At 45.3% G+C, this 26,986-nt stretch overlaps 1 protein-coding gene across 1 annotated transcript in view; it reads right to left on the bottom strand.

Moving 5' to 3' along the window:
* Window positions 1-26,986, bottom strand: part of fer1l6 (fer-1 like family member 6) — a 193,476-nt gene that overhangs the window by 56,859 nt on the left and 109,631 nt on the right. Inside the window, exons 22-27 of the mRNA XM_078215513.1 lie at window positions 26,590-26,739; window positions 20,606-20,716; window positions 18,523-18,684; window positions 13,719-13,893; window positions 12,064-12,167; window positions 2,387-2,503 (exon numbers count right to left, since the gene is read on the bottom strand). Coding sequence (XP_078071639.1) covers window positions 2,387-2,503; window positions 12,064-12,167; window positions 13,719-13,893; window positions 18,523-18,684; window positions 20,606-20,716; window positions 26,590-26,739 — 819 coding nt within the window. The remainder of the gene's footprint in view (window positions 1-2,386; window positions 2,504-12,063; window positions 12,168-13,718; window positions 13,894-18,522; window positions 18,685-20,605; window positions 20,717-26,589; window positions 26,740-26,986) is intronic.

The following is a 26,986-nucleotide window of genomic DNA, read 5'->3' as shown; positions in this document are numbered from 1 at the left end:
CCGTATAGCAAATTAGTGTTAGCATTCATGGAATGTAGGAATCTAAAGTTAGAATAAGTGTGAAGTGTTCAGAATAAAGCACTATGCTGTGGTTAGGGTGGGATGGTAAAACTTGATCGTTGAATTCTGTATCGGTTTATGAACTCATTAATGAAGAATCACATAAATGGTATTGTGTTGTAAGGTTTGCCTGGAAACACCAGTGTTAGATTGTGTAACACGTGGATTCATTAATGACAAGCATCTGGTTGGCATTTATTATGACTCATGTTGATGTTTAAATAACTAAAGGGAATAGAAGTAGTCCGACCCCTGACATTGAGGTCAGTTGTGACACCCCTATCATTCCCTTAGTGCTGAAATCAGTTACACTTATCAACATTAAGGCAGCACGGTAGCACAGTGGTTAGCACTGCTGCTTCACAGCTCCAGGGTCCCGGGTTCGATTCCCGGCTCGGGTCACTGTCTGTGTGGAGTTTGCACATTCTCCTCGTGTCTGCGTGGGTTTCCTCCGGGTGCTCCGGTTTCCTCCCACAGTCCAAAGATGTGCGGTTTAAGTTGATTGGCCAGGTTAAAAATTGCCCCTTAGAGTCCTGGGATGCGTAGGTTAGAGGGGTTAGCGGGTAAGTATGTGGGGGTAGGGCCTGGGTGGGATTGTGGTCGGTGCAGACTCGATGGGCCGAATGGCCTCCTTCTGCACTGTAGGGATTCTATTCTATTCTAACAGTTGCATTGAGATTATGGCTGGGGTTTTCCAGATCCATCATGGTGGAACCTGCCTCAGGGGATTCGACGGCCCAACCAAAATTTGATTGACTTTCGGTGGGACTGGACAAACCTGGTGGTGGGGTGGGGCTGGAAAATCCTAGTCACATAGAGGAATTTTACCGACACACCCGCCCCGGAATCAGGGTGGGCGAGGCTCGCAGAACGGCATTCTCCATTGGCCTCGGGCGGGATCTTACGAGCCTCGGGCGGGCGAGGTGGTAAAATTCCGGCAATAATCTCAATCCAGTAAATCCGCTGAGCCGTCGGGGAAACCTATCAAAATTATGCCCATTTTCTGTTCAGATCGATTGGAATTAACCGGTTGTTACTCTGAACTCAATGGGTGGAATTTTCCTGTCCCGCCCACCGCGGGAATTGTAGTGGGCAGGACACGGACCATGCACAGGTCCGTTGACCTCAGGTGGGACTTTCTGGTCTTGGGGTGAGCGCGGCTGGAAAATCCCACCCAAGGTCACCAGCAGAACTATTTGTATTAAGGAGTTATTTAGAACAAAACCCAAAAGATGGCCAAAAGGAAACACAGAACCCAGTGGAAATCCTGCTGCAACGTCAATGGTTCTGCTCTCGTCCCAGAATCCACCAGCAGAGCTGTAGCTTATTGGTTCAGACGTGGAACAAACTTGATTTTTAGTTCTCAGCATGCTCACTGTCCAGTTTAACATATTGAACAGCTGGGCACTTAATGCTGCTATTTCCCCACGCATTTAAATGAAAATCAGGGGCAGGGAACGGTTAATATTCTGACATGCAATATCCAGCACATGAAGTTCCGTGCCAGGAGTGCTGAAGATGGATTCTACTGCACCAACACCTAAAAGCACCGGAGCTAATGAGCTCCAGCACCGCCAGGAGGGCTGAACACTGACTGACACAATGGGATCAGAGCGAAGAACAGGCAAAATACTGCGGATCCTGGAAACCTGAAATAGGAACAGAAAATGCTGGAAACTTTCAGCGAGTCAGGCAGCATTCATGGAGAGAGAATCAGAGTCAGTGATTCAGGTTGGCAATCTTTTTTGAGAACTGGAAAATGTGAGAGATGTAATCATTTGTAAGCGACTCTAGAGGCAGGGGAGAGGGAGAACAAGCATCTTTTCTTTGTTTCCAAGATCCTATGCAACTTTTAAAACGTTTCCAATCCACATTTGTAGATTCATAGAATCCCTACAGTGCAGAAGGAGGCCATGCGGCCCATCAAACCTGCACTGACAACAATCCCACCCAGGCCCTATCCCTGTAACCCCACGCATTTACCCTGCTAATCCCCATGATACAAAGGGTAATTTTAGCACGGCAATCAACCTAGCCCGCACATCTTTTGGACTGTGGGAGGAAACCCACGCAGACACGGGGAGAATGTGCAAACTCCGCACAGACAGTGACCCAAGCTGGGAATCGAACCTGGGTCCCTGGCTCTGTGAGACAACAGTGCTAACCACTGCAGTTAATCATTATTTTGTAATTTCTCAGTAAATTGAGTGAACTACAATAATTACTGATCAATGATACCATTTCGATAAATGATATAATAATTTAATAATGAGAACATTGTAAACAAGTACTATAAAGTGAACACTCATGTATCAGTATTCCATACGTTTTGGGCTTTTTCCACGGAAGCGTCGTACTTTGACCACCAATCTACAACATTCTCACCGTCAGGAGCGACAGAATGTTTCCTTTTTGAAGTGAACTTCCGTGACAACCGCCTCTTCTGAAATAAAGCAAAGCCGAAGGGAAGTGGTTTCAGAGAATGTAAAAGGAAACTTGGAACACATGTTTTCACTGGTACTACGAGGGGTGGTCCATATATCCCATTACCATAGCAAACCTTTGGCTTTAATGGCAGCATTCCCAATTCTGAATAAAGGAATTTCTTCAATCCAAGGATAGTCAATCTGTGGAATTCTCCACCCCAGAGAGATATGGAGGCTCACTCATTGGGCCCGATTTTACCATTTGGAATCTAAGGGCCGGATCCGGGTGTAATGCAGATCCGAGCCCGGAATCCTCTTTCCAGCGCGCCCATACGCTTTTTGATGGCTCCGGTCTGATCCGCGTAGTGGGCGGGGCTTAGCGCTGCCGGAACGATCGGAGCTCTGAACTGCGCATGCGCAGTTCGAAAAAAAGCAGCGCGCCCGGGCGGGAAAGAAAAAAAAGCAGAGAGAGCGGCTCTCTGACACATGGAAGAGTTGGCAATAATTATACCTGCTCTTGTTAGAGAAAATATTGTTCTAACAATCTGATAATGCTATTAAACTCAAAGCTTTTGTCGAAAGATTACACTTGCATCTACTTTTGTCTCAGTAATGAATGTGAGCTGCTTGGGTTATTTTGGGCTGATTGTGTTGACTTGCAGGGCTCAAGTGAAAAATAAAATGTGCATTTCTGAGAATCTTCGACCACACAGAACAAAGTACATCCATATCATTGTGAGTGTCTGTTCATTCCTGTTGTCCCAGAGACATCTCCCCATCAACATATTGTAAAATAAATATATAACAAACCCAGTACTTGTAGCATATATCCTGAAGCAACAGTTCTTTAGAAGAAATTCCTAGTCCCAGGAACATCTTGGATATACTTAAACAGTGTCAGAAGTTTAATATTTTAGATCAAATGAATGTAATGGTAGTTTATGCAGAAAAATGAGTTTATTAACTTTTTAATTTGTAACAATATTTTGAAAAGAGATGCTTGTTACTGTTAAAGGATAGGAATTAAAACATTCAAATGTTTCGATTCCTATCCTCTAACAGTAAAGATAATGAATGGTTTACATGCCTGGAATGGTTTATGTCCTCGCCCCTCCCCCCCGAACCAGAGATCCATCCTCCCCCCCTCCTCCCCCGCCCCAACCAGAGATCCATCCTCCCCCCCCACTCCCCCCTCCAACCAGAGATCCATCCTTCCCCCCCCCCACTCCCCCCCCAACCAGAGATCCATCCTCCCCCCCCTCCTCCCCCCCAACCAGAGATCCATCCTCCCCCCCTCCTCCGCTCCCAACCAGAGATCCATCCTCCCCCCCACCTCCCCCCAACCAGAGATCCATCCTCCCCCCTCCTCCTTCCCTCCCCCAACCAGAGATCCATCCTCCCCCCCACCTCCCCCCAACCAGAGATCCATCCTCCTCCCCCCCGCCCCCCCCCCCCCCCCACACACTCGCAGAGCCGCCACCGACCCGGGACGGCGGAATGGCTGCGACTACAAGACACCCATAAGTACCGGAGAGCTTTCGGACGCCATGCACCTACCTCCTCACCAACCCTCACTGAGGAAGCGCCGGCTTCCGACTTTTATTTAGCAGGTCGCTAAAAGCGCGGATCCGGATTGGGCCGCCCAATTCGGGCGTGGAACGGATCCGCACCCGAATCGGGTGTCGGTAAAGCCGCAATCTGCTCGGATTCGGGTGCAGATCGCGTTAAAGGCCCGACGCCCGAATTTACCGCAATTTCGCGCCCGAATCTTTGGTAAAATCGGGCCCATTGAGTATGTTCAAGATAGACATCAGTAGTGTTCTAGACATTAAGACATTAGAGGATATGGGGATAGAGCGGGAAAAAGGCAATGAGTTAGAAAATCAATCAAGATCTAGTTCATGAGCAGAGCGAGCTTGAGGGGCCGAGTGCGTCCATTTCTTTTCTTCTTAAGGATCAGGAGATGTACTGTCGGAATGTCACGGCAGACAATGCGGGACAGTTGAACATCCTACAGGATATTTGTGTCCATTGGCTACAGTTCACTAGTCAAAGCCTGGTGACCTATAGTATGATGTGGAGATGCCGTGATGAATTCCTCTGTGTCCGCTGCGAGACTGATGAGGTCTATGGGGCGTATAGTATGACAGTCTGGGTAGAGGAAGCTGGTTTTAAACTCCCGCTGCTCCTTCCCACTGGGTGAGTCCCCACTCCTCAGTAGGTGAATTCATACTCCATGTGGCCCATGGGGAGATCAGTTGATGATTCCCCACATCATTGGATGTGGATTCAATTAATAGGTTGTGGAAGATCATTAAAAACCTCCCACCATTTAGAACTAACCACCCTTTCAGCTAATATAATGTTGATAATGGTCATGGAGAGAGAGATCACATTCTGGTCTCTCAGACTGATAACTTGCAAATCATTCCACTGCTTTGCACAATTCTCCAACTGAACAGTTCAGAGAAACAAAAACAGCAACTGCCTCAGCAAGAATAAACTAACATTGATTTAAAACAATCATGACCAAGAATGGTGCCAGAGTTATTCATTATATTGTGTTCATTCATACTGAGGTGGATGGATAGTTAACTGCATTCAGTTACAGGTACCTGGATTTAGCGACTTTATAGGCATAGAATAAAACAACCTCATAGGAGCAGGAGTGAGTCATTCAACCCTTCAAGCCAGCTCCCCCATTCATTATATTCATGGCTGATCATTCAACTCAGTAACCTGTTCCCGCTTTCCAGCCCATATCCCGTGATCCCTTTAGCCCCAAGAGCATCTCGCCAAGGCCAGTTTTCCATCCCCAACACCTTTTACTTACACAGTGGAAAAGCACCATCTCTGTGGCTACAGTTCACTAGTCAAAGCCTGGTGACCTACAGTATAACAGTCTGGGTAGAGGAAGCTAGTTTTAAACTCCCGCTGCTCCTTCTCACCGGGTGAGTCCCCACTCCTCAGCAGGTGAATTCATACTCCATGTGGCCCATGGGGAAATCGATTGATGATCCCTCGAAGCTTTCGTGGCCATCGTAACAAACTATATCTAACTTCTTCTTGAAAACATACAATGTTTTGGCCTCAACTGCTTTCTGCAGTAGAGAATTCCACAGGCTCACTGCTCTCCAGGTGAAGAAATTTCTCCTCATCTCAGTCCTAAAAGGTTTGTCCCATATCCTTAGACTGTGACCCCTGGTTCTGGATTCACCCGGTATCAGGAACATCCTTCCTGCACCTACCCAGTCTAGTCCTGTTAGAATGTTATAGAAGTTGAGAAGTTATTACACTCATCATTTATGAAATTACATTTCTAAGCATTGGAAATTAATTTCCTGAATAAATAATCGTCAGTCCATCTGTAAGGTTTGTCTTAGTTTTCGACAATTTTTCTGCCCACCTTCCTTCTACCCACTTATGTGGGCATGAGAGATGTGTGCGGAAAACAAAGGTAGTTATAAAGGATTTATATTTGGATTGTTAAATATTGTAAATAAGATATAGTTTTAGGTGGGTTTAGTTTAGTGTTTCTGTGTATGCAAGGGTAAATCTTTAGATTCCTCTCGGGCAAAGTTGCTCGTATGTGTGGGCATTTTGTTTTCAATTCAAACTGTGTTTCTATTGTGCTTAGAGAAGTTACAGCATGAAGAAGAAATAAAAGCGGCAGAAGTTGAGGTCATTGCTTAGCAACCAGGGGCTCTTTTTAGGTAGAAAGGTCTGCATTTAGTTTTAGCTGAATTTGTTGGCAGTTGGAGATAGGACGCTGGAAAGTGAACACCTCACAACTCTACCACAAGAAAACTGGACAAGACAATGAGGCTGCAAAAAAGGCAGACTTCCCAAAGTACCAAATGAAGCCTGGACAGTTAGGGAATTGGGACAGAAAGAATGTCTTGGAAGACCGAAGTTAATGGAACAGAGACCAAGAAGATGAATAAGGTGGTGGTTCAGGCAAATTCAAGGGAAAAGCAAACAAAGTGTTCTGAGTTAAAAGAGACAGGCTGCAGCAGCCAGATTTAAAGTAGGAAAGCAGACTTCAGAGGTAAATCAAAAGTTTATACCTTTTTAATATAGTCTGGGAATCGATAGTTAAAGCAATTGTGAAGAGTTTGTGCAACAATCAGGACAAATAAGTCCTGAAAAGGGAGGTGTAAAATCCAAAAGTGAAACTTTGATGGGATGAGAGAAACAGAAGAAGACGAAGAAGATTTGAAAGTTTGTCTTTTTGAAAGAGTAATTTGAAATCACTTGTGTGGAAGCTGGACTTCAGTGAGATAAGGTGGCTCATGGGATAAGAATTATCTGAGGGGGGGGGGCAGGGGGGGGGCAGGGGGGGGGGGCACTTTGAGAGGAAATCCACAGAAGTTCACTTGGGTTCAGAGTGGAATGTGTGTCTTACCACAGCCAGTCTGTATGGTGAAAGGGACTTTGTGTTACTGAGACCATTGTAGCTTAAGATACACCTTGTAACCCATGTTAACATTACAATCTGTGTATATTTGTGATGCTAAGGAGTATTGTATCATAATCAAACTTTTCATTTTTAATAAATGTTTCTTCATGTTAAAACTAATTGGAGGTCCTGTGACTCTGTTCCTTCATGTTTTGTTTTAATAGAGTAAAAGTGATGGTATTTTGAGACAGGGTTCCGTTCTGGGATCTTCCCATCCAGTTATAACATCAACTAGGATCATAACTGATGCAATGGGGCTGAAGCTCTCTCTGGGTCCATTACCATGTGACACAATACATTATAGCATGGCCGATGCTATTCTAATCCCATATTCACTTTTGCCCAGCCAAATACCTTTTCATTAGAATGGCATGACAATACAACAAAAACCAGTCCAACAGATTTGCTGGTCATTTATCTCATTGTAGTTTGTGTGGCCTTGCTGTTCCAATATTTCCTACCATAAATAGAATGACTGCACTAAAGTATTTAGTTGAAGTGTGGGGAGTTTCTGAGTAATCTGGCCAAGCAACACTGTTGTAATATGATGTCAGCTGCAGTGTCTCAATTATGAGGAGCCTGAGTCTTGTATGATTAAACTTTATATTTTATAGTTAATCTGTAACTATTTACAGTTAATTGCATGCATTGAGCTACAGTCTCCTTGCAAACTGCTTTCAGAGTGTTCTCTCTGAGTCTATTACCATGTGGCTCTATACATCATACCGTCAGCAATGCTATTCCAGTCCCACATTAACCCTTGCTCTGCCCGCATCTGTTCCTAACAATGGCACGCAGGCATATAATACAACATCCCCTTTTCTTCTCAATAAAGATTCTTTCTCCCTTCTAAAGGAGTATATCTATCTGCAATATAATCTTTACTTCTTATCCCTGTCTCCAAGAAAACTCCATTTTCTTAAAGTTACAGCTTTAAATGTTATTGCCCCTTTAAGGTTGTCAATGCAGCAACCATTCTTCCCCACCCAGGTTATCTGCAGCTGTCGGTTTCTGAGTTTTTTTGCGTGCTTTTCGAATTTTGGAAGGCCTTCCTGTGATTGGCCTCTTCGTTGTTTGGAAGCTGTTTAAATTTTTTTAAAACCTTTGTCTGTTTAAAAAAACATTGCAGAGTTTTCTCTTTTTTTGCTCTGCAGGTTTTCTTCTTTACATTTTTTTTAATGTCCTGTGCTTTGGGAATCTTTTCAGCCAACCAGATATCGGCCTTTTTTTTAAATGTAAAGCTACGGGGGCACTCCACGAGTGTGGAGGAAACCAGAGCACCCGGTGGAAACCCACACAGACACAGTGAGAACATGCAAACTCCACGCAGACAAAGGCCAGATTTGAACCCGGGACCCTGGCACTGTGAGGCAGCAGTGCTAACCACTGTGCCACCATGCCACCCCAGTGAGTACTTACTCATGTAAGTATTCTTGTTCATCTGCCTTTGTGATCTGACCAGGCTTTTATACTTTCCTTCACTCAGGATCTTGTCTCTTTCTTTGTACTTTTGCTCACCCTGTCTTAGTGATCTGACCAGTTTTTCTTTATTCTGCATCACCCAGGAATCTTGCAATGAACTTCCACTCGCTCTGGTGGATTCCTCAACTTCCAGCTCTGTAGCCGAGTTTCTTAGTTTTTTTTCTGAGATGCATATCTCTCTGGCCAGGCTTCAGCTGTTTTTAGTTTTTCTTATCTTGGGGATTCTGTTCTATGCTCATTGTATAAAATTCCACCTTTTGTATCACCACTGATCATCATGTTGCATTATGATGCCTGCACTGCCTTGATATTCTTTAGATGTGACCATCACTGCAAACCACATTGCAGTATGGTGTCAACTGCAGTGTTTCAATGATGAGGAGCTTGAGATTTGTATGTTTAAATATGAACCATTTATTGTTCTTCTTTGACTATTTACAGATCCCAGTAAATGTCATGCATGGAGCTCCTGTCTCCATGCGGGCTGCTTCCAGTGTTCCCGCTGAGTCTATTACCATGTGACACGATACATCATAGCATAGCCGGTGCTATTCCAGTCCCACATTCACTCTTGCTCAGCCAAACACCTTTTCATTAGAATGGCATGACAATACAACAAACACCACCCCAACAGATTTGCTGGTCATTTATCTCATTGTAGTTTGTGTGGCCTTGCTGTTCCGATATAGTGACCGCACTGAAGTATTTAATTGATTGTAAAGTGCTATGGGAGGATCCAAGGTTGTGAACGATGCTGTATATTTATTTTATTTCTCTTTCACTTAACTGTTCACTGCAATTTAGGGTCACAGGGCTATATGTTTACCACTTAGTTTAATCTATGACTCCCCTTTGAATACTTCTCTGCTAAGCATAATAGGTTCTTTTGATCACTCTCTCTAGGTCCCGCATATTGTTATAGGAGAACAGTGACCACGACACCACACAACCCTGCCACAGCAACTTCTGCAAGACGTGCTGGATCATCGACATGGATGCCATCGTCTCACGTGGGAACACCATCCACCAGGTACACGGTACATACTCTTGTGACTCGGCCAACATTGTCTACCTGATACGCTGCAGGAAAGGATGTCCCGAGGCATAGTACATTGGGGAGACCATGCAGACGCTATGACAACGGATGATGGACACCGCTCAACAATCACCAGGCAGGAGTGTTCCCTTCCTGTTGGGGAGCACTTCAGCAGTCACGGGCATTCAGCCTCTGATCTTCGGGTAAGCGTTCTCCAAGGCGGCCTTCACGACACACGACAATGCAGAATCGCTGAGCAGAGACTGATAGCTAAGTTCCGCACATGAGGATGGCCTCAACCGGGATTTTGGGTTCATGTCGCACTATCTGTAACCCGACGACTTGCCTGGGCTTGCAAAATCTCACTAACTGTCCTGGCTGGAGACAATTCACACCTCTTTAACCTGAACTTAACCCTCTCTCCACTCGCATTGTCTGCACCTGTAAAGACTTGGATACCTGTTAAGACTCGCATTCCAACCATTATCTTGTAAATTGAGTTTGTGTCTATGTATGTTTGTGAACCGAACTCTTCACTCACCTGATGAAGGGGCAATGCTCCGAAAGCTCGTGCTACCAAATAAACCTGTTGGACTTTAACCTGGTGTTGTGAGACTACATATTGCCCCTTAGTGTTAGGGGGATTAGCAGGGTAAATATGTGGGGTTACAGGGATAGGGCGTGGATGGGAGTGTTGTCAATGCAGGCTTGATGGGCCGAATGGCCTCCTTCTGCAGTGTAGGGATTCTATGATTCTCTATTCTATGATGAGACATTTCTTAAATTTGAGAAGTATTAAGGTTTGAAGCTGTTGAGGCAGCAACCATTGTTGCGTTGAGCATCTGAGTTATTTCAACATCTGGCAAACACTGAGTCCTCTATTTGTTTTACTGGAGAATTTCCCATTTGTTCAGTGAAGGCTAAGGGAAATAGTTGCTTTCCCAGGATTTATTCCAAGGCAGCAGATATCTGATCCAGCAAAGTCTCCCTTTCTCTAAGAACTGAGCCAGGAGCCTGTACATGTGAGACACCTCAGCACAAACCAGCAATTTAAGCACTAGTATGGATCAAAGGCTTCAAAACACGCCAGAACACAAGAAATAGAAGCATGAGTGGTCACCAGGCCCTTCAAGCCTGCCCGCCATTCGATACGACCATGCCTGATCTATGTCAGCCTCAGCTCCTTTTCTGTGCTATTTCCCCAGAACCCTCTATTCCTCGATCTATTATTTATCCACCTCCACTTTAAATACTTCCAATGATCCAGCCTCCATTGTCCTTTGTGACAGAGAATTCCAAAGATTCATCATCGACTGCAAGAAGAAATTTCTACGCACTGCAGTTTTAAATGAGCGACCAAAAATTGGTAAAACAGTTATGATGGGCAGAATTCTCCCCAAAAAATTCAAAGTGTCAAATGCGCATGAAAATTGGAGTAATTCAGGTATTTTCAGTGGGAGTTCAGAGAAGAATTGGCCAATTTGCTTCCAATTTCCACCCCTCTATCACCTTCGCAAGGTCCACCTCCGACACTTCCAGCAGCTGGTCAACTCACAGCACACGGACTGCAGCGTTTCAAGAAGGCAGCTCACCACCACCTTTCTCAAGGGCAACTAGGGGTGAGCAATAAATGCTCACTAGCCAGAAATACCCACATCCCATTAAAGGAATTTTAAAAAGCAGCATGAGGTCAGTTGCATTACACTGCTGCATGTCATATGTGATGATACTTTGCCTTTAATAAATGTACTTATATCATGTTTCTTGTAAGGGGTATGTTTAAAATTCCACAATGTTTTACATGGCGCCAATTTGTCTGAGCAACAGGCATCTCAAATGTTGAGAATGCAAAATAATTACTGATTTTAGCTAATGGTGTGTTTGTCCAAACGGAGTTAGTGCATTTGTGTTTACTTAGGTTTCCCTTGGGGTTTCAGAGTAGGGTTTTGATTAGGTTGATTGCCAGAGTCATGTGTTAATGGATGGAGCTTGGCTTGCAGGAGAGACAGTGTTTAAAACGGTCAGTTTCTGCCTGGTTCTGAAAGAAGCCAGAGGCATCTTTCTGTCTCTCTTTTTCTCTCTCTCTTTGAAGGTTGCTGTTTGAAGACATATGTCTCTCTCTCTCTCTCTCTCTAGAGGTGTTCAAAAAGCTGTAGGACTGTTAACAAGTACAAGAATGTAAGCCTGTGTTGTTTGCTAACTGATTTTGAAGAGGGGTTTTTAAGTCTGTAAGAGGAATATTGGTTAAATTGGAACTACTAGAGATAGGTTAGCAGTTAAGAATTGCATCATGTCATGTTTATGTATTGTTCAAATGTTAAATGTTAAGCTGATTCATTTTGTTATAGTTAAACTGTATTGTTAAATAAAGTTTGTTTTGATGAAAGCTCCCTAGTGTGTCAATAGAATCAAACATGGAGTGAAACATTTTATCCTCACAGTATTGCCAAAATGCAAACATTATTGAGGTCTATTCTGGCTTCATAACATACCTTGGTGTTTCTAATCGGTACCCTAACATATTATTAAACATTATTCAATCAAGTTCAACATTCCAATAGAGGATTACAGAAGTACACAGGAAAGAAACTTTTACTGACCAATGATTTTGAGGAAGACCTTGCCATTGGTTCACCTGGTGTTCCGGACCTGATGCTTATACAGACTTCGTTTTCCTGCCTTTGTCGTGTAGCACCAGAGGCATCTGTTTATATATTTTTAATTAGTAATTGATACAAAGTTGAATTTATATTTATGCTGAAACATTGCTACAAATATCAATGCATCTCCGGTTCATTGTCGAGTTTGCTTTTCCAATGATTCAGCATTCAATTTTTCCTTACTTTGACTTCCCCAGTCTGAATCTGACAAATTTGTCCATGGGTTCTAGGGCAGGATTCTCCAGTCCCACCCGCCCCGAGACCGGAAATTCCAGCCCGAGCACAATGGACCTTTGAATGGTCTCTCCAATTGTCCGTTTCACCCACGAAGATTCCCGCGGTGGGTGGGATTGGAAAATCTACCCCCTAGAGTCTCTCAGACACCCACACTAAGATATTCATGAATAACAGAAGGGGTGTAACTATTTTTTAATTGGTCCACATTCTGTTTCTGACTCTAGACACAAGAGTGTAACTTCCTCAGAGCTGAAATGGGTGGATTGTCAGGTAAACCCTTAATGTAGGAACTTCCAAGAGGGATTCCTCAGAGCATCTTTGGGGTGCCGCCCAAATCCGATACTGGGGAGTCAGGAAGTTATCAGCCAGTATGTCTTGGCACATTTGGTGGTCCTGTTTCCATTTCATAGAATCCTTACAGCGCAGAAGGAGGCCGTTTGGTCCATTGAGCCTGCAATGACAACAATCCCACCCAGGCCTGATCCCTGTAACCCCACTTATTTACCCTGTTAGTCCTCCTGATACTAAGGTGCAATTTAGCATGGCCAATCAACCTAACTTGCACATTTTTGGACTGTGGGAGAAAACCGGAGCACCCAAAGAAAACCCATGCAGACACAGGGAGAATGTGCAAACTCCACACAGACAGTTACCCAAGGTTGGAATTGAACCCAGGTCCCTGGCACTGTGAGGCAGCAGTGCTAACCACTGTGCCACCATGCTACCCCTGAGTTCAAGCTGTACTCCAAGCACCTGTACTCCAGGACCTCCAGGAAATGGTGAACTCTGCCTGGGCAGGGCAAAGCCAGAGGAAACTCTGGTGGAGGTCCTAGCGGTCCTGACATGCAAATCAGTCGTCCAACCTTGGTATAGGGGCGAAAGACTAATCGAACCATCTAGTAGCTGGTTCCTCTGAAATTTCCCTCAGGATAGCTGTTGCTCATCCACATGCAGTTTTACCCGGTAATGCGAATGACTAGAGGCCTTGGGGCTGAAACAATCTCAACCTATTCTCAAACTTTGAATGGGTGAGAAGCCCAACTCACTGGCATGGAGTTGGGCGTGGAAAGCGAGTGCCTAATGGGCCATTTTTGGTAAGCGGAACTGGTGCTGCGGGATGAACCCAACACTGGGTTAAGGCGCCCGATGTCGATGCTCCTCAGACCCCACATGATCTCGCCTGGCTCTACTGTGCAATCCTGAAGGGTGCTGCATTGTTGGAGTTACTGGGGGGATTCTCTTGCCTCCCCGTGGAGTTATTCTCTCCTTAATATATCAGAATGCTGGCTCAGCACAGATAACTGTCCCCAGTGAGATTTTCAGCTGATTTGAGAGAAACTTGGGTTGGCGATGCTCACCAGCTATGTCCATTGCCCATTGAACTGCTGCGTGACGGCGTTTGACAGATTTGTGCATGTACTGCTTCAGCGAGTTGATGGTGTGTGTCCCAACAAGAGTGCTGCGGCCAAATGCTCTCCAGTCGACAACAGAGATACAAAGCGGTGGGTGCAGGCATTCGTGCTCAGGTAATTCCTGTCAAAACAAATAGCAAAGTCTTCCTTTCACTGCTGATTAAGAGATACATGGGGTGGGATTTTCCAGCCACACTCACCCCAAACCCGGAAAATTCCGCCTGAGGTCAATGGACCTTTGCATGGTCTGCCCCCACCCGCTACAATTCCCGTGGTGGGCGGGACAGGAAAATTCACCTGGCACTCATCACAACAAATGCAAGAGTACCAAATTTCAAAGGAAACAACATTTATTTGCACGCGGCATTCGTCATGGCAACATCTCGACCAGAGTCCACTTGCCATTAGAAACATAGAAAATAGGTGCAGGAGTAGGCCATTCGGCCCTTCAAGCCTGCACCACCATTCAATATGATCATGGCTGATCATGCACTTTCAGTATCCAACTCCCACTTTCTCCCCATAGCCGTTGATTCCTTTAGCCGCAAGGGCCACGTCCAGCTCCCTCTTGAACATGTCTAACCAACCAGCCCCAACAGCTTTCTGTGGTCGAGAATTCCACACGTTGTTGAATTTAGACAGAAGTTTGGGGGATAACAGTTCTTTACTGCTCTGTCCACAGCAATGCCGTGACCAGAGACCATGAACTGTTTGGGGGTACAGATGGTGTTGACTCCACACTGCAGCATGTAGATACTGCAATTGGCAGAAGATTTGCTTCAGCAGCCATGGCAGATGTGCCTGCACCTCATTGTTAATAAGATGCTCGGAAAAGCAGGTACCCTCGGCAACCAGTTGCTCACAGACTAACTTTCTCAGGCAGCTAAGGAAATTCAGCGTGTCCGCTACGATTCTCACCAATTTTTACAGATATGCCATTTCTGGTTGTATCACAGCTTGGTATGGCTCCTGCTCTGCCCAAGACCATAAGAAACTACAAAGGGTTGTGAATGTAGCCCAAACCAGCCTCCCATCCATTGACTCTGTCTACACTTCCCGCAGCCTCGGCAAAGCAGCCAGCATAATCAAGGACCCCCACGCACCCCAGAGATACTCTCTTCCACTTTCTTCTGATGGGAAAAAGATACAAAATTCTGAGAACACGTATCAACCGACTCAAGAACAGCTTTTTCCCTGCTCCCATCAGACGTTTGAATGGACCTACCATATATTAAGTTGACCTTTCTCGTCACCTCAGCCATGACTGTAACACTACATTCTGCACTCTCTCCTTTCCTTCTCTATGCTATGAACGGTATGCATATTCCTAACGCTATGAATGATATGCTTTGTTTGTATAGCGTGCAAGAAACAATACTTTTCACTGTATCCCAATATATGTATAGCTGTATAGGGTGCTGGTGAGGCCACACCTGGAGTACAGTGTACAATTTTGGTCTCCTTACTTGAGAAAGGATATACTGGCACTGGAGGGGGTGCAGAGGAGATTCACGAGATCGATTCCGGAGTTGAGAGAGTTGGCTTATGAAGAGAGACTGAGTAGACTGGGGCTGTACTCATTGGAGTTCAGAAGAATGAGGGGAGATCTTATAGAAACATATAAGATTATGAAGAGCATAGATAAGACAGAAGCAGGGAAGTTGTTTCCGCTGGCGGGTGAAACTAGAACTAGGTGGCATGTCTTCAAAATAAGGGGGAGCAGAATTAGGACTGAGTTGAGGAGGAACTTCTTCACACAAAGGGTTGTGAATCTGTGGAATTCCCTGCCCAGTGAAGCAGTTGAGGATACCTTATTGAATGTTTTTAAGGCAAGGATAGATACATTTTTGAACAGTGGTTGTAGAGGCTTGTTTTTCAAACTGGAGACTTTTGACTCTGCCTCAGGGATCGGTGCTGGGTCCACTGTTATTTGTCATTTATATTAATGATTTGGGTGAGAATATAGGAGGCATGGTTAGTAAGTTTGCAGATGACACCAAGATTGGTGGCATAGTGGACAGAGAAGAAGATTACCTAGGATTGCAATGGAAACTTGATCAATTGGGCCAGTGGGCTGACGAATGGCAAATGGAGTTTAATTTAGATAAATGCGAGGTGATGCATTTTGGTAGATTGAACCAGGGCAGGACTTATTCAGTTAATGGTAGGGCGTTGGGGAGAGTTACAGAACAAAGAGATCTAGGGCTACAGGTTCATAGCTCCTTGAAAGTGGAGTCACAGGTGGACAGAGTGGTGAAGAAGGCATTCAACATGCTTGGTTTCATTGGTCAGAACATTGAATACAGGAGTTGGAATGTCTTGTTGAAGTTGTACAAGACATTGATAAGGGCACACTTGGAATACTGTGTTCAGTTCTGGTCACCCTATTATAGAAAGGATATTATTAAACTAGAAAGAGTGCAGAAAAGATTTACCAGGATGCTACCAGAATTTGATGGTTTGAGTTATAAGGAGAGGCTGGACAGACTGGGACTTTTTTCTCGAGAGCGTAGAAGGCTGGGGAGTGATCTTATAGAGGTCTGTAAAATAAAAAGCATTCAGACAGTTACATGGGTAAAATGGGTATAGAGGGTTATGGGCCAAATGCAGGCATTTGGGACTAACTTAGGGGTTTAAATAAAAAGGGAGACATGGACAAGTTGGGCCAACGGACCTATTTCCATGCTGTAAACCTCTATGACTCTAAAGGAATTAAGAATTATGGTGAGTGAGCGGGTAAGTGGAGCTGAGTCCACAAAAAGATCAGCCATGATCTTGTTGAATGGCGGAGCAGGCTCGAGGGGCCAGATGGCCTACTCCTGCTCCTAGTTCTTATATTCTTATGTCCTTATGTGACAACAATAAATCATTTGACTGCCAGATTTCTCCAATTCCTGAGAAAACTGTCCAGCCACCGTCAAATTGAAATCAGGCTCCTAAATACACTGTGGGTGCAGGTGTATCATCCTGTGGCAGCTCAGTTTCAATATTAGAATGAGGAGGCTCACTGCTGCCACACAGGACACATGTCAGTCTCACAACCCGCCACTGTTCAGTAACAGTAAGCACATGTGTGGCTATTCATTTTTAGCTCCCTTCCTCGACACTGTCCCACCCATTTTTGGGGGGTAAATATTAACCCCAATGAACCAAAGAGCTGAAGCTCGTGGAGCAGGGAAAAAACTGCAGGTTTGCCTCCAACATCAAACACAAAGGAAAGAGGCTGAGTGAAAACTCACAGCGAAAGGGAAAGTCCTAGACAGGGCCTGAAACCTGCTGTCAGCCAACTCCCAGGAATCAATGCCAAGGTATTGGGAACATGTATCTTTTCTTTTCACTTCCATATGATAATAGAAGAGCAGAAAAGAAACGAGGAAACTCATCCCCCCCACCAAAAAAACTAGAAGATGGCGACTCATTTTACTGCTTTGATTTGCCCTTTGTTTGAATCATGTGGGAGTGCACCATGGCTAAACAAGCGAGAGGGCCCCACATTTCCAGATCCCTGCTTCAGCCTTGGAAGTGAGATAGGGTGGGATTTCCATCTGTTTTAGTCCCTAAATCACGGGGATGAAATAGTAAAGGCAGGCAGCCCACAACTGCAGAAACAGGACAAAGAGGCCTATCACCACTGACCATTGGAAACTCAAGAGTAGCATCTTGTCACTCTGATGAGTGACAATGGTCTGAAGAGGAAAAGTCACAATTTTAAACTACGTCCCAGAATTGATTACCAATGTCACATTGGATGTGCATACGTTGGAGAGAGTGCACAAGAGGCTTTACAAGAATGGTTCCAGGAATGAGAAATTTGAGTTATGAGGATAGATTGGAGAGGTTGGGACTGTCCCCCTTGGAAAGAAGAAAGCTAAGAGGAGATTTGATAGAAATGCTCAAAATCATGGGGGGACTGGACAGAGGAAATCAGGAGAAAGTCATAGAAATCATAGAAACCCTACAGTGCAGAAGGAGGCCATTCGGCCCATTGAGTCTGCACTGACAACAATCCCACCTAGGCCTTATCCCCGTAACCTCACATACTGACCCCATGAATCCCTCTTATCTGCGCATCCCTGGACACTAAGGGGCAATTTAGCATGGCTAAAGCATCTGGCGCACACATCTTTGGATTGTGGGATGGAACTGGAGCACCCAGAGGAAATCCGCGCAGACACAGGGAGAACGTGCAAACTCCACACAGACAGTCATCCAAGCTGGGAATCGAACCAAGTCCATGGAGCTGTGAGGCAGCAGGTCTAACCACTATGCTACCGTGCCGCCCTTAAAAAATGTTCCTGGTCATAAAAGGATCAAGAACTGGAGGGCACAGATTTGAAGCTATTTGCAAAAGAAGTAAATGTGATGTGAGAAAGAAACTATTTTACGCAGCATGGGGCTTGAGTCTGGACTGCCTTGAAAGTGTGGTGGAGACAGCTTCAATTGAGGCATTCACAAGGGCATCAGATGATTACTTGAATAGAAACAATGTCCAAGGGAACGGGGCAAAGGCAGGGGAATGGCACTTAAGTCATGATGCTCGTTTGGAGAGCTAGTGCAGACACAATAGGCCAAATGGCCTCCTTCTGCACTGTACCAATTCTGTGATTCTTCAAGCGCAGTATGGAACTCTTGTCTGTTCTCCAGAATCTCAGGAGTGAATAATGGACAGAATTTCTGGGGTATTCCAGCAAAGCCCCCCCACAGCTGGCAACAAACACTTGGTGGTGAATTTAGTAGTTTGTCTACTTACCACGGTGAAGCAATCTCCTTGAACGGTAAAGTTTGGATTCTTCTTGTAACTCTGGATGACAGAAGATTTAATACCCTTCCCCGCGAACTCAATGAAAACCTGTGGGCGGTCCACCGTGAGGAGCTGCACGCGTTTGAGCTCTCGGAGGCCCCAAAAAAACACCTGCAGGAAATCGCATTTCAAAATCAATTGAAGTCAACAATGACATTTTAAAATATTCCAACCAATGTGGAAAATGGTGAGCATCTCAGCTACATCTCCAACCAAAGAATCCATGCATGTGCTGGATTCTGTAAGATGGTGGCACTATCGTGAGGTGAGTTGTGGCTGGATTGCTGTAGGACCAAGAGAGCAGTGAGTAAAATCATAGAATCCCTACAGTGCAGAAGGAGGCTATTCGGCCCATCGAGTCTGCACCAACCACAATCCCACCCAGGTCCTAGCTCCATAACCCCATGTATTTACTCTGCTAGTCCACCTGACGCTAAGGGGCAATTTAACATGGCCAATGCACCTAACCCGCACATCTTTGGAGTAAGGAGGGAAACTGGAGCACCCGGAGGAAACCTGAGCAGACACAGGGAGAATGTGCAAATTCCACACAGACAGTGACCCAAGCCGGGAATCGAACCCGGGTCCCTGGTGCTGTGAGGCAGCAGTGCTAACCACTGTGCCACCGTGCCACCCCTATCCTGGCCAATATTGATTTCCTGAATCACTGCAGCAGAGAGAGATGATCTGATGGTGTATCTCATTGTTTGTGGGACCTCACTGGCTGCTATACCCCATAATTGACAGAGAAAACACTTGATGTCACTCACTGGCTATGAAACACTTTGGATGACTTGGGGACATGAATGGCACTATGTAAGTGTGAGTTCTTTCCTGCAGCATCATCTCTTTTGTCATTTCATCTTGCCTGCCTTCCACTTGAATACATCCCTAACCTTTCCCACTTCTGATAAAGAGTCACAGACCTGTAATGTTGGGTTGGATTTTACGCTCCTTCATTGGTTGCTTTGAAGGTGGGGCGGGAGTGTAAAATCCAGTGGGTCCCATGCCTGTGAGCTACCAGCCTGCCCCTGCCCCCTTACAATTATACTGGGGGAGTCGTTGGGTGGCCCACCATCCTGGGACCAATTGAGGCCCGTAGGTGACCCATTAGTGACTACTTAGGTGCCCCATCCCACAACCACTGGTACTTGACACACAGGGTAGGAAAATGCCATGCTGGAACCCGGTAGTTTTGGTTGCGCGGGTTAGCGCCAAGAAAGGGAGGGTCTTTGCAGTAAAATAGAAGATGCTGGAAAAACTCAGCCGGTCTGGCAGCATATTTTGAGTCCGTATGACTCTTCCACTGAGCTAGAGAGGGAGAAAAGAGATGATTTTACACTGTTTAAGAGGGGGTGGAGCCCGGGCCCGGTGACACCTCCCCCCACCACCCTCCCCGACTTACCTGGGAGTTCAGACTCCTCTTCATTTGGACTAGTTGTAGCTTCAACAGTGGCCACCGCTCCTGGTTGGCGCTGTTGTGTCAAGAGAATTGTTGGTCATCGAATTCGCCGGCAGCTCTCTCAGTTGGGACTTCCTCCCAAGAAAGGGGCAGGAGGGCCTGTTTCAGGATGCTCTCAGCATTTATTGGCTGCGGGGCAATAAACGGGATTGGGGGTGTAGGGTAGAGTGTTGGTGGGGTGCAGAGTGTGGCACTCTGTTAAGTCCAGCCCATCAATTCCAATTCTCTCTCCACAGACACTGCCGAGTATTTCCAGCGTTTTGTGCTGCTTTCCCATTTCAATATCGTGCTTTGCTTTCTTCTCGATTTAAACGGGATGGCACTGTTCAGAGTTTTCCTCTCCAGAGGAAACTGGAGAGAAGCTGGCCTCTGGACTGCCTCCAGTACAAGCTACAGTCTGAGTGTAGCATTTCCCACACCTCAACACAAGTGTCAGGATTAGGCAGACTTAAAGCAGAGAGGATCGTTTGCAAGGAAAGAGATCATAATTAACCTTTTTGTCAGATCTGAAAGTTCCCTCAGAAACAATACAACACAGAGCATCTAGCTTAGGCTGCAGACAAACTGTACCTCCACTCTGTAGTTACTTAGCACAGGACGGATGTTGACTGGCACTGGTAAGATCTGATTTCCATCCGGTTCATCAACAGGGGGAAGGTCTCCAACCCCTGATTCAGGAATCTGAAAGCACATAATTTAGAAAGCAAAAGATAAAGATTACACACACTCTTATATTCAACCTCATTATCTCCCCTATCCCGAACTCCACCTCTTCACCCAGCTTGGTTTTAGAATCCCCTACAGTGCAGAAGGAGGCCATTTGGCCCATTGAGTCTGCACCAACCCTCCCAAAGAGTATCCCACCCAAGCCTACAAGCCGTCCTATCTTTGGAATCCCCTCTGCTAATCCCCCTAACCTAGACATCTTGGGACCCTAAGGAGCAATTTAGGATGGCCAATCCACCTAACCTGCACATCTTTGGACTGTGGGAGGAAACCGGAGCACCCGGAGGACACCCATGCAGACATGGGGAGAATGTGCAAACGCCGCACAGACAGTCACCCAAGGCTAGAATTGAACCCGGGTCCTTGGCGCTGTGCGCCAGCAGTGCTAACGACTGTGCCACCGTGCCATTTCTTCTCGGCTTGTTTCATCTGTCTTTGTTCTGACCAATCCCTTCCCTCAGCTAACACCTTCCTAATGGACAATCTAAGCAGGGGGGAGGGTCCAAAGATGTGCCAGTTAGGTGGATTGGCCATGCTAAATTGCCTCTTAGTTTCAGGGGGACTAGATAGGGTAAATGCATGGGGTTACGGGGATAGGGTCTGGGTGGGATTGTAGTCAGCGCAGACTCGATGGGCCAAATGGACTCCTTCTGCACTATAGGATTCTATGAATCTGGACTGTTTCTAGCAGCCTTTGGTTTAGCATTAAACGTCTTATTAAAGTAAATTAAAATGCAATTGAAAAATCAGTCTGAGTTCAACTCAACTGAAAAAACCATTTCGCTCCAATACTGAATCCTTTTGATTTGGAATGCAGCTCCTTCAACAGGTTCCCCGGTCTTGGTCTAACAGTGTATTTCTGGCTCCAGATTTTAATGTTGTCTTGGGGTCCTGAATCTTTCAAAGCTCCCGTTCCACCTTTTATATTTTGAGGGGCAGGATGCCCATTTCTGATGGGAATTTAGATTTGCATTCTAAATTCCACACTCCATGAGTTATGTATAATATCAGAGAATATTTACTTTCAAATGGCCCGAGGTTTATCGCAGATAACTCAAATAACCACAGAATAATCAGGTGTGCAGTATTTTGAGGTGTAGATTCTCTTTGCTGAGGAGCTGTTTTTTGGTATTATGGTATTACACACACTCTTACATCAACCTCATTATCTCCCTTATCCTCAGCTCCACGTCTTTGGTATTATTATAATTTGATATTATGTTTAATCAACAAGATGAACGATTTACTTTTACACCTGATGATATTTAGTGATGAGTCCTCACAGTCTGATACTACAGGTGCCATCAATCACTCACTGTTAGGGACAATTATCTAGTTCTAAGTTCAAAGCCACAAACCCAGTATCACTTCTCAGTCTTTTGTCTAAGATCAAGCGTCAGATCAAGCTCAAGATGGGGTGCAATACCTTATCTTGTCAGCTCGGAGTCCGAAAGACGTACTGGTTAGGGGCATTGGCCATGCTAAATTCTCCCTCAGTGTACCCGAACAGGCGCCAGAGTGCGGCGACTAGAGGATTTTCACAATAATTTCATTGCAGTGTTAATGTAAGCCTACTTGTGACACTAATAAAATTTTTTAAATCTTGCTGGTCTCTCTTGTGGGGACCATGAATAGGATTCAATTGGATTTTCAATTTGGTTTTTGGAGCAAGCAAGGAATGGATTGGGGTTTGCCCGCTCCATTCTGAGCACTGACTTTGTAACTTTAAGGCTGGAGCAAAACATTAATTAAAAGCTCAGTCAGCAATCCAGCCTGACACGACAGACTGACTGGGGGAACAGAGGAAAATAAGGCAGTGAAGGATAAGGCTGCTTCCCCATTCCCACACTGGGGAGTGTCGTTTTTGTCTGAACACGATGGCAGATGGGCAACATTTTTTGGTAGGACTGTCTTTCCTTCTACTATTCCCAGCTGTGTTCAAGACAACTACAGAACAGGCAGTGGGACTTGTTTGTGTTGGACCAGATGTATACCACAGTTGAAGGCCACAAGGGACTCAGAGTAACCTGGAGATAAGTTTTTAAACAGTTTTCAAGGTTTATTTTTCAACTCAAGGTTTTTTCTTCTTAAAATTTCATTTATTTTTGTAATGACTTCAATCAGGTCATTGAGGCTGGCCTATTGGAATATGGACTCCCTGATTAAGGAGTCAATTGATGGGCAAATCAGGGGGTCTTTTCCTTGTATTTAACTGGGAGTGTCAGTTCCTCTGGCACTCCTGAAGATAGACTGCTGACTGCTCGCACTCTGTGTACTGTGGTTGGAATTGTAAGTAAAGGGGTTTTGGTGAAGGGACTTCTGCCTCCAAAGACTTATTACACTTTTAAAATAACAATTTTCTTGTGATTATTTGAAAAGTTTTTTATTTAAGTTTTAAAATTACGGGTTGGATCTTGGGTATCAATGGGATCTCTCTTAAACGCTCACCTGTTCTTCTGTTTTTAGGAGGAGAGATATGAGGAAAATTGAAAGGATAATCACAGAGATGAGAGGTGGCTAATCCCCCCACCACGTCTCCTCAGCAAAGCTTCGGAAGGCTGTCCCTGGCCTGGAAGTTGTCTGATCACTGCAGGTACACCTCATGAGGGAGGCCTTCAGCTGACTGAAGACCCCAGCCCATTGACAAATTATTCTTGTCACCAGAATCCTGTGTAACTTCTTTGACATTGAGTTTCCTCAAGAACTGCCAAGCACCCCACCCCCACCCCCCTGTACTCCCATTTTAAGATTATTTTGACAGTCCTATGTGCAGGCCCAAATAATTCTGAATACACTCCATCAGCCACACAAGCATCTTACCGACAACTCTCTTACAGTTCAGTCTCACATAGATGCCTACTCCTGTGCACCTTTGCACACTTAGCTTCCAACACATCTTAAAACAGCACTTCTGAAGCAGGACCACTAATTTATCACAGGAGCCTTGGGAGATGGAAGGTGACATTTTCTTGTCCATGATTTTCACCCAAAGTTAGTAGGAGGGAGGTGATGGCTGAGTGGTATTATAGCTAGACAATTAATCCAGAAACTTAGCTAATCTTCTGGAGATCCGGGTTCGAATCCTGCCACGGCAGGCGGTGGAACATGAATTCAATAACAAATATCTGGAATTAGGAATCTACTGATGACCATGAAACTATTATCGATTGTCGGAAAAACCCATCTGGTTCACTAATATCCCTTTGGAGAAGGAAATCTGCTGTCCTTACCTGGTCTGGCCTACATGTGACTCCAGAGCCACAGCAATGTGGTTGATTCTCAACTGCCCTCAGGCAACTAGAGATGGGCAATAAATGCTGATCAGTTGGTGATGCCCATGTTCCATGAATGAATAAAAAAATGATCATATCATTTGGAATGAATTCCAAGTTTCAGAAGTCTTTGCTTCATTTAGGTGAGGAACATTGGGTGGGATTTTCCAGTCTTTCCCATGGCAATCCCACCAACCACCCCCCTTCCCCCATGGTGGGACAGGTGGGCCACACATAATGCCATAGACATTGATGGAACCAGAATATCCCATCAGAGGCCAATGGCAAGCCACCTCTTCCACCTAAGAACAGGCTTCATGAGGGGTGGGGGGAGGGTAGAAAGTCCCGCCTCCATGTCTTTGCCTTTTATTGGCCTCCTTCCCTCATAACTAAAGAAAACAATGTTCTCTTTGAATGGACTTGAGATAGTTACACCTCAGCTGAGGAACCGTGGGAGTTTTGATCTTGGTGTCTGAAAAAGCAGCACTCTCTGACATCCCATTGACCTTGAATTGTTATGGAAATCCAGGCTGGCTGCCTTGGCCTTCAGGGGAGGCAGTGGCATAGTGGTATTGTCACTGGACTCGTAATCCAGAGACCAGGACAAGATCCAGGGACCCGGGTTCAAATCCCGCCCATGGCAGATGGTGAAATTTGAATTCAATGTAAAATCTGGAATTAGAAGTCTAATGATAACCATGAAACTATTGTCGATTGTTGTAAAAACCCATCTGATTCACTAATGTCCTTTAGGGAAGGAAATCTGCCGTCCTTACCTGGTCTGGCCTACATGTGACTCCAGACCCACAGCAATGTGGTTGACTCTCAACTGCCCTCTGAAATGGAGGGAGTTTAGGGACGGGTAATAAATGCAGGCCCAGCCAACGACACCCACATCCCATAAAATGAATAAGGAAAAAAGAACAGCAATACAGGACCCTGCTCCCCCTGTAGTCAGCCTATCAAATATGAACATGTCACATTGTGCACTGGAGGAAATCCAAGTTGATTCTTGGCAGAGTTACTCTGACGGAGTTTTGCTGACGTACCAGTGGTAACTCTGCCTCAGAACAAACACATTTTTGAGCTCTCCTTTGGTGAAAGGGAACGCACAAAGACTGTTTTAAAATATGTATGTGCAGATCAACTTTAATAGGTGATTATATATTCCTATGAAAGGAACAGACCATATAGATAGTTGCTCACAGCACTGCCCGCTTCTTCTCTCAGAAATCAGCCTCGGTAAGAATGTCTCCCCCCCCCGCTGCGGTACACCATTATTGACCATCTACATCAACATCCACTATATTACAAGATCACACAATTGTTCTGGCTAAGGAGGAGGCCATTTGGCCCATCGTGCCTGCACTGGCTCTCCAAACAGGCATCGTGACTTAGCGCCATTTCCCTGCCTTTTCCCTGTACCCCTGCACATTGTTTCCATTCAAATAATCATCTAATGCACTACTGAATGTCTCGACTGAACCTGCCTCCATTACACTCCGAGGCAGTGCATTCCAGGCCTGAAGCCACTCACTGTGTGATAAAGTATTTTTCCTCACATCACATTTGCTTCTTTTGCAAATCACTTTAAATCTGTGCCCTCCCGTTCTTGATCCTTTTACGAGCGGGAACAGTTTCGTCCTATCCACTCTGTCCAGCCCCCCTTACGATTTTGAACATCTCTACAAATCAGGAGGTTCACCACATTGATTCCGGGAATGAAGGGTTTGATGTATGAGGAGAGATTAAAAAGTTTGGCCTTGTACTCACTGGAGTTTGGAAGGATGAGAGGGGATCTGATCGGGGTATATGAAGTTTTAGAAACCATAGAAACCCTACAGGACAGAAAGAGGCCATTCGGCCCATCGAGTCTGCACCGACCACAATCCCACCCAGGCCCTCCCCCCATATCCCTACATAGTTTACCCGCTAATCCCTCTAATCTACACATCCCAGGACACTAAGGGGCAATTTTAGCATGGCCAATCAACCTAACCCGCACATCTTTGGAGTGTGGGAGGAAACCGGAGCACCCGGAGGAAACCCACGCAGACACGAGGAGAATGTGCAAACTCCACACAGACAGTTTTAAAAGGGATTGATAAAGTAAATGTCGACAAAATGTTTCCCCTGGTGGGGAAATCTAGAACAAGAGGTCACAGGTTATAGGTTGAGAGGCGGTAGATTTAAAACTGAGATGAGGAGGAGCTACTTCTCGCAGAGGGGGGTGAATTTGTGGAACTCGCTGCCCCATAGCGCGGTGGAGTCTGAATCGTTGAATGGTTTCAAGGAGATGGATATATTTCTAATATAAAACGGGTTAAAGGGATATGGGGAACAGGTGGGGAGGTTTGAGACCAGGGAGAGATCAGCCATGATCTTATTGAATGGCGGAGCAGGCTCAAAGGGCTGAATTTGCCCACTTCTACTCCTAATTCCTATGTTCTTATCTATCAGCGATGAAGACTCCTACCTTCACTACCATCATTGAAATAATTTATGTTTAAGGAGTTCAGCAAGATAATGTGAAACCTGACCCCAATACATCCTTACCTGCAGAAGTTCAAAGGCTACAAGGAGCTCACCCGCAGGCATGCCGCCACAATACATTGGGTGATATTGAAGCTCAGGAGGGAAGTATTCCTGCCCGGCCAATCTCACAACCGGCAGAGCAACAGTGCTGCCAATGTATTCTGCTTTACCCTGAAACAAAGGCATGAAAGAAGAGGCATCACTGAGAGACATCTTGATGAAACACAACTTTCGGCTGTGTTAGTTAAACAGGATGAAAGCGAAAAGACAGTAGTGGAAAACCAACTTTTATATTGTCGCAAAAGAACAAGTCACAATTCAAAATCACAATCAGAGCTCCAGGAGTGGGAGATATTCCCTGTTTCAGTTTCTCAGCTGAGTGCATGATAAAACCAAACCAACATTTAGGTACTTGCAG

Source organism: Mustelus asterias, chromosome 7, assembly GCF_964213995.1.
Source record: "Mustelus asterias chromosome 7, sMusAst1.hap1.1, whole genome shotgun sequence".
Classification (NCBI taxonomy): domain Eukaryota; kingdom Metazoa; phylum Chordata; class Chondrichthyes; order Carcharhiniformes; family Triakidae; genus Mustelus; species Mustelus asterias.
This window is presented reverse-complemented; position numbering and strand designations above follow the sequence as displayed.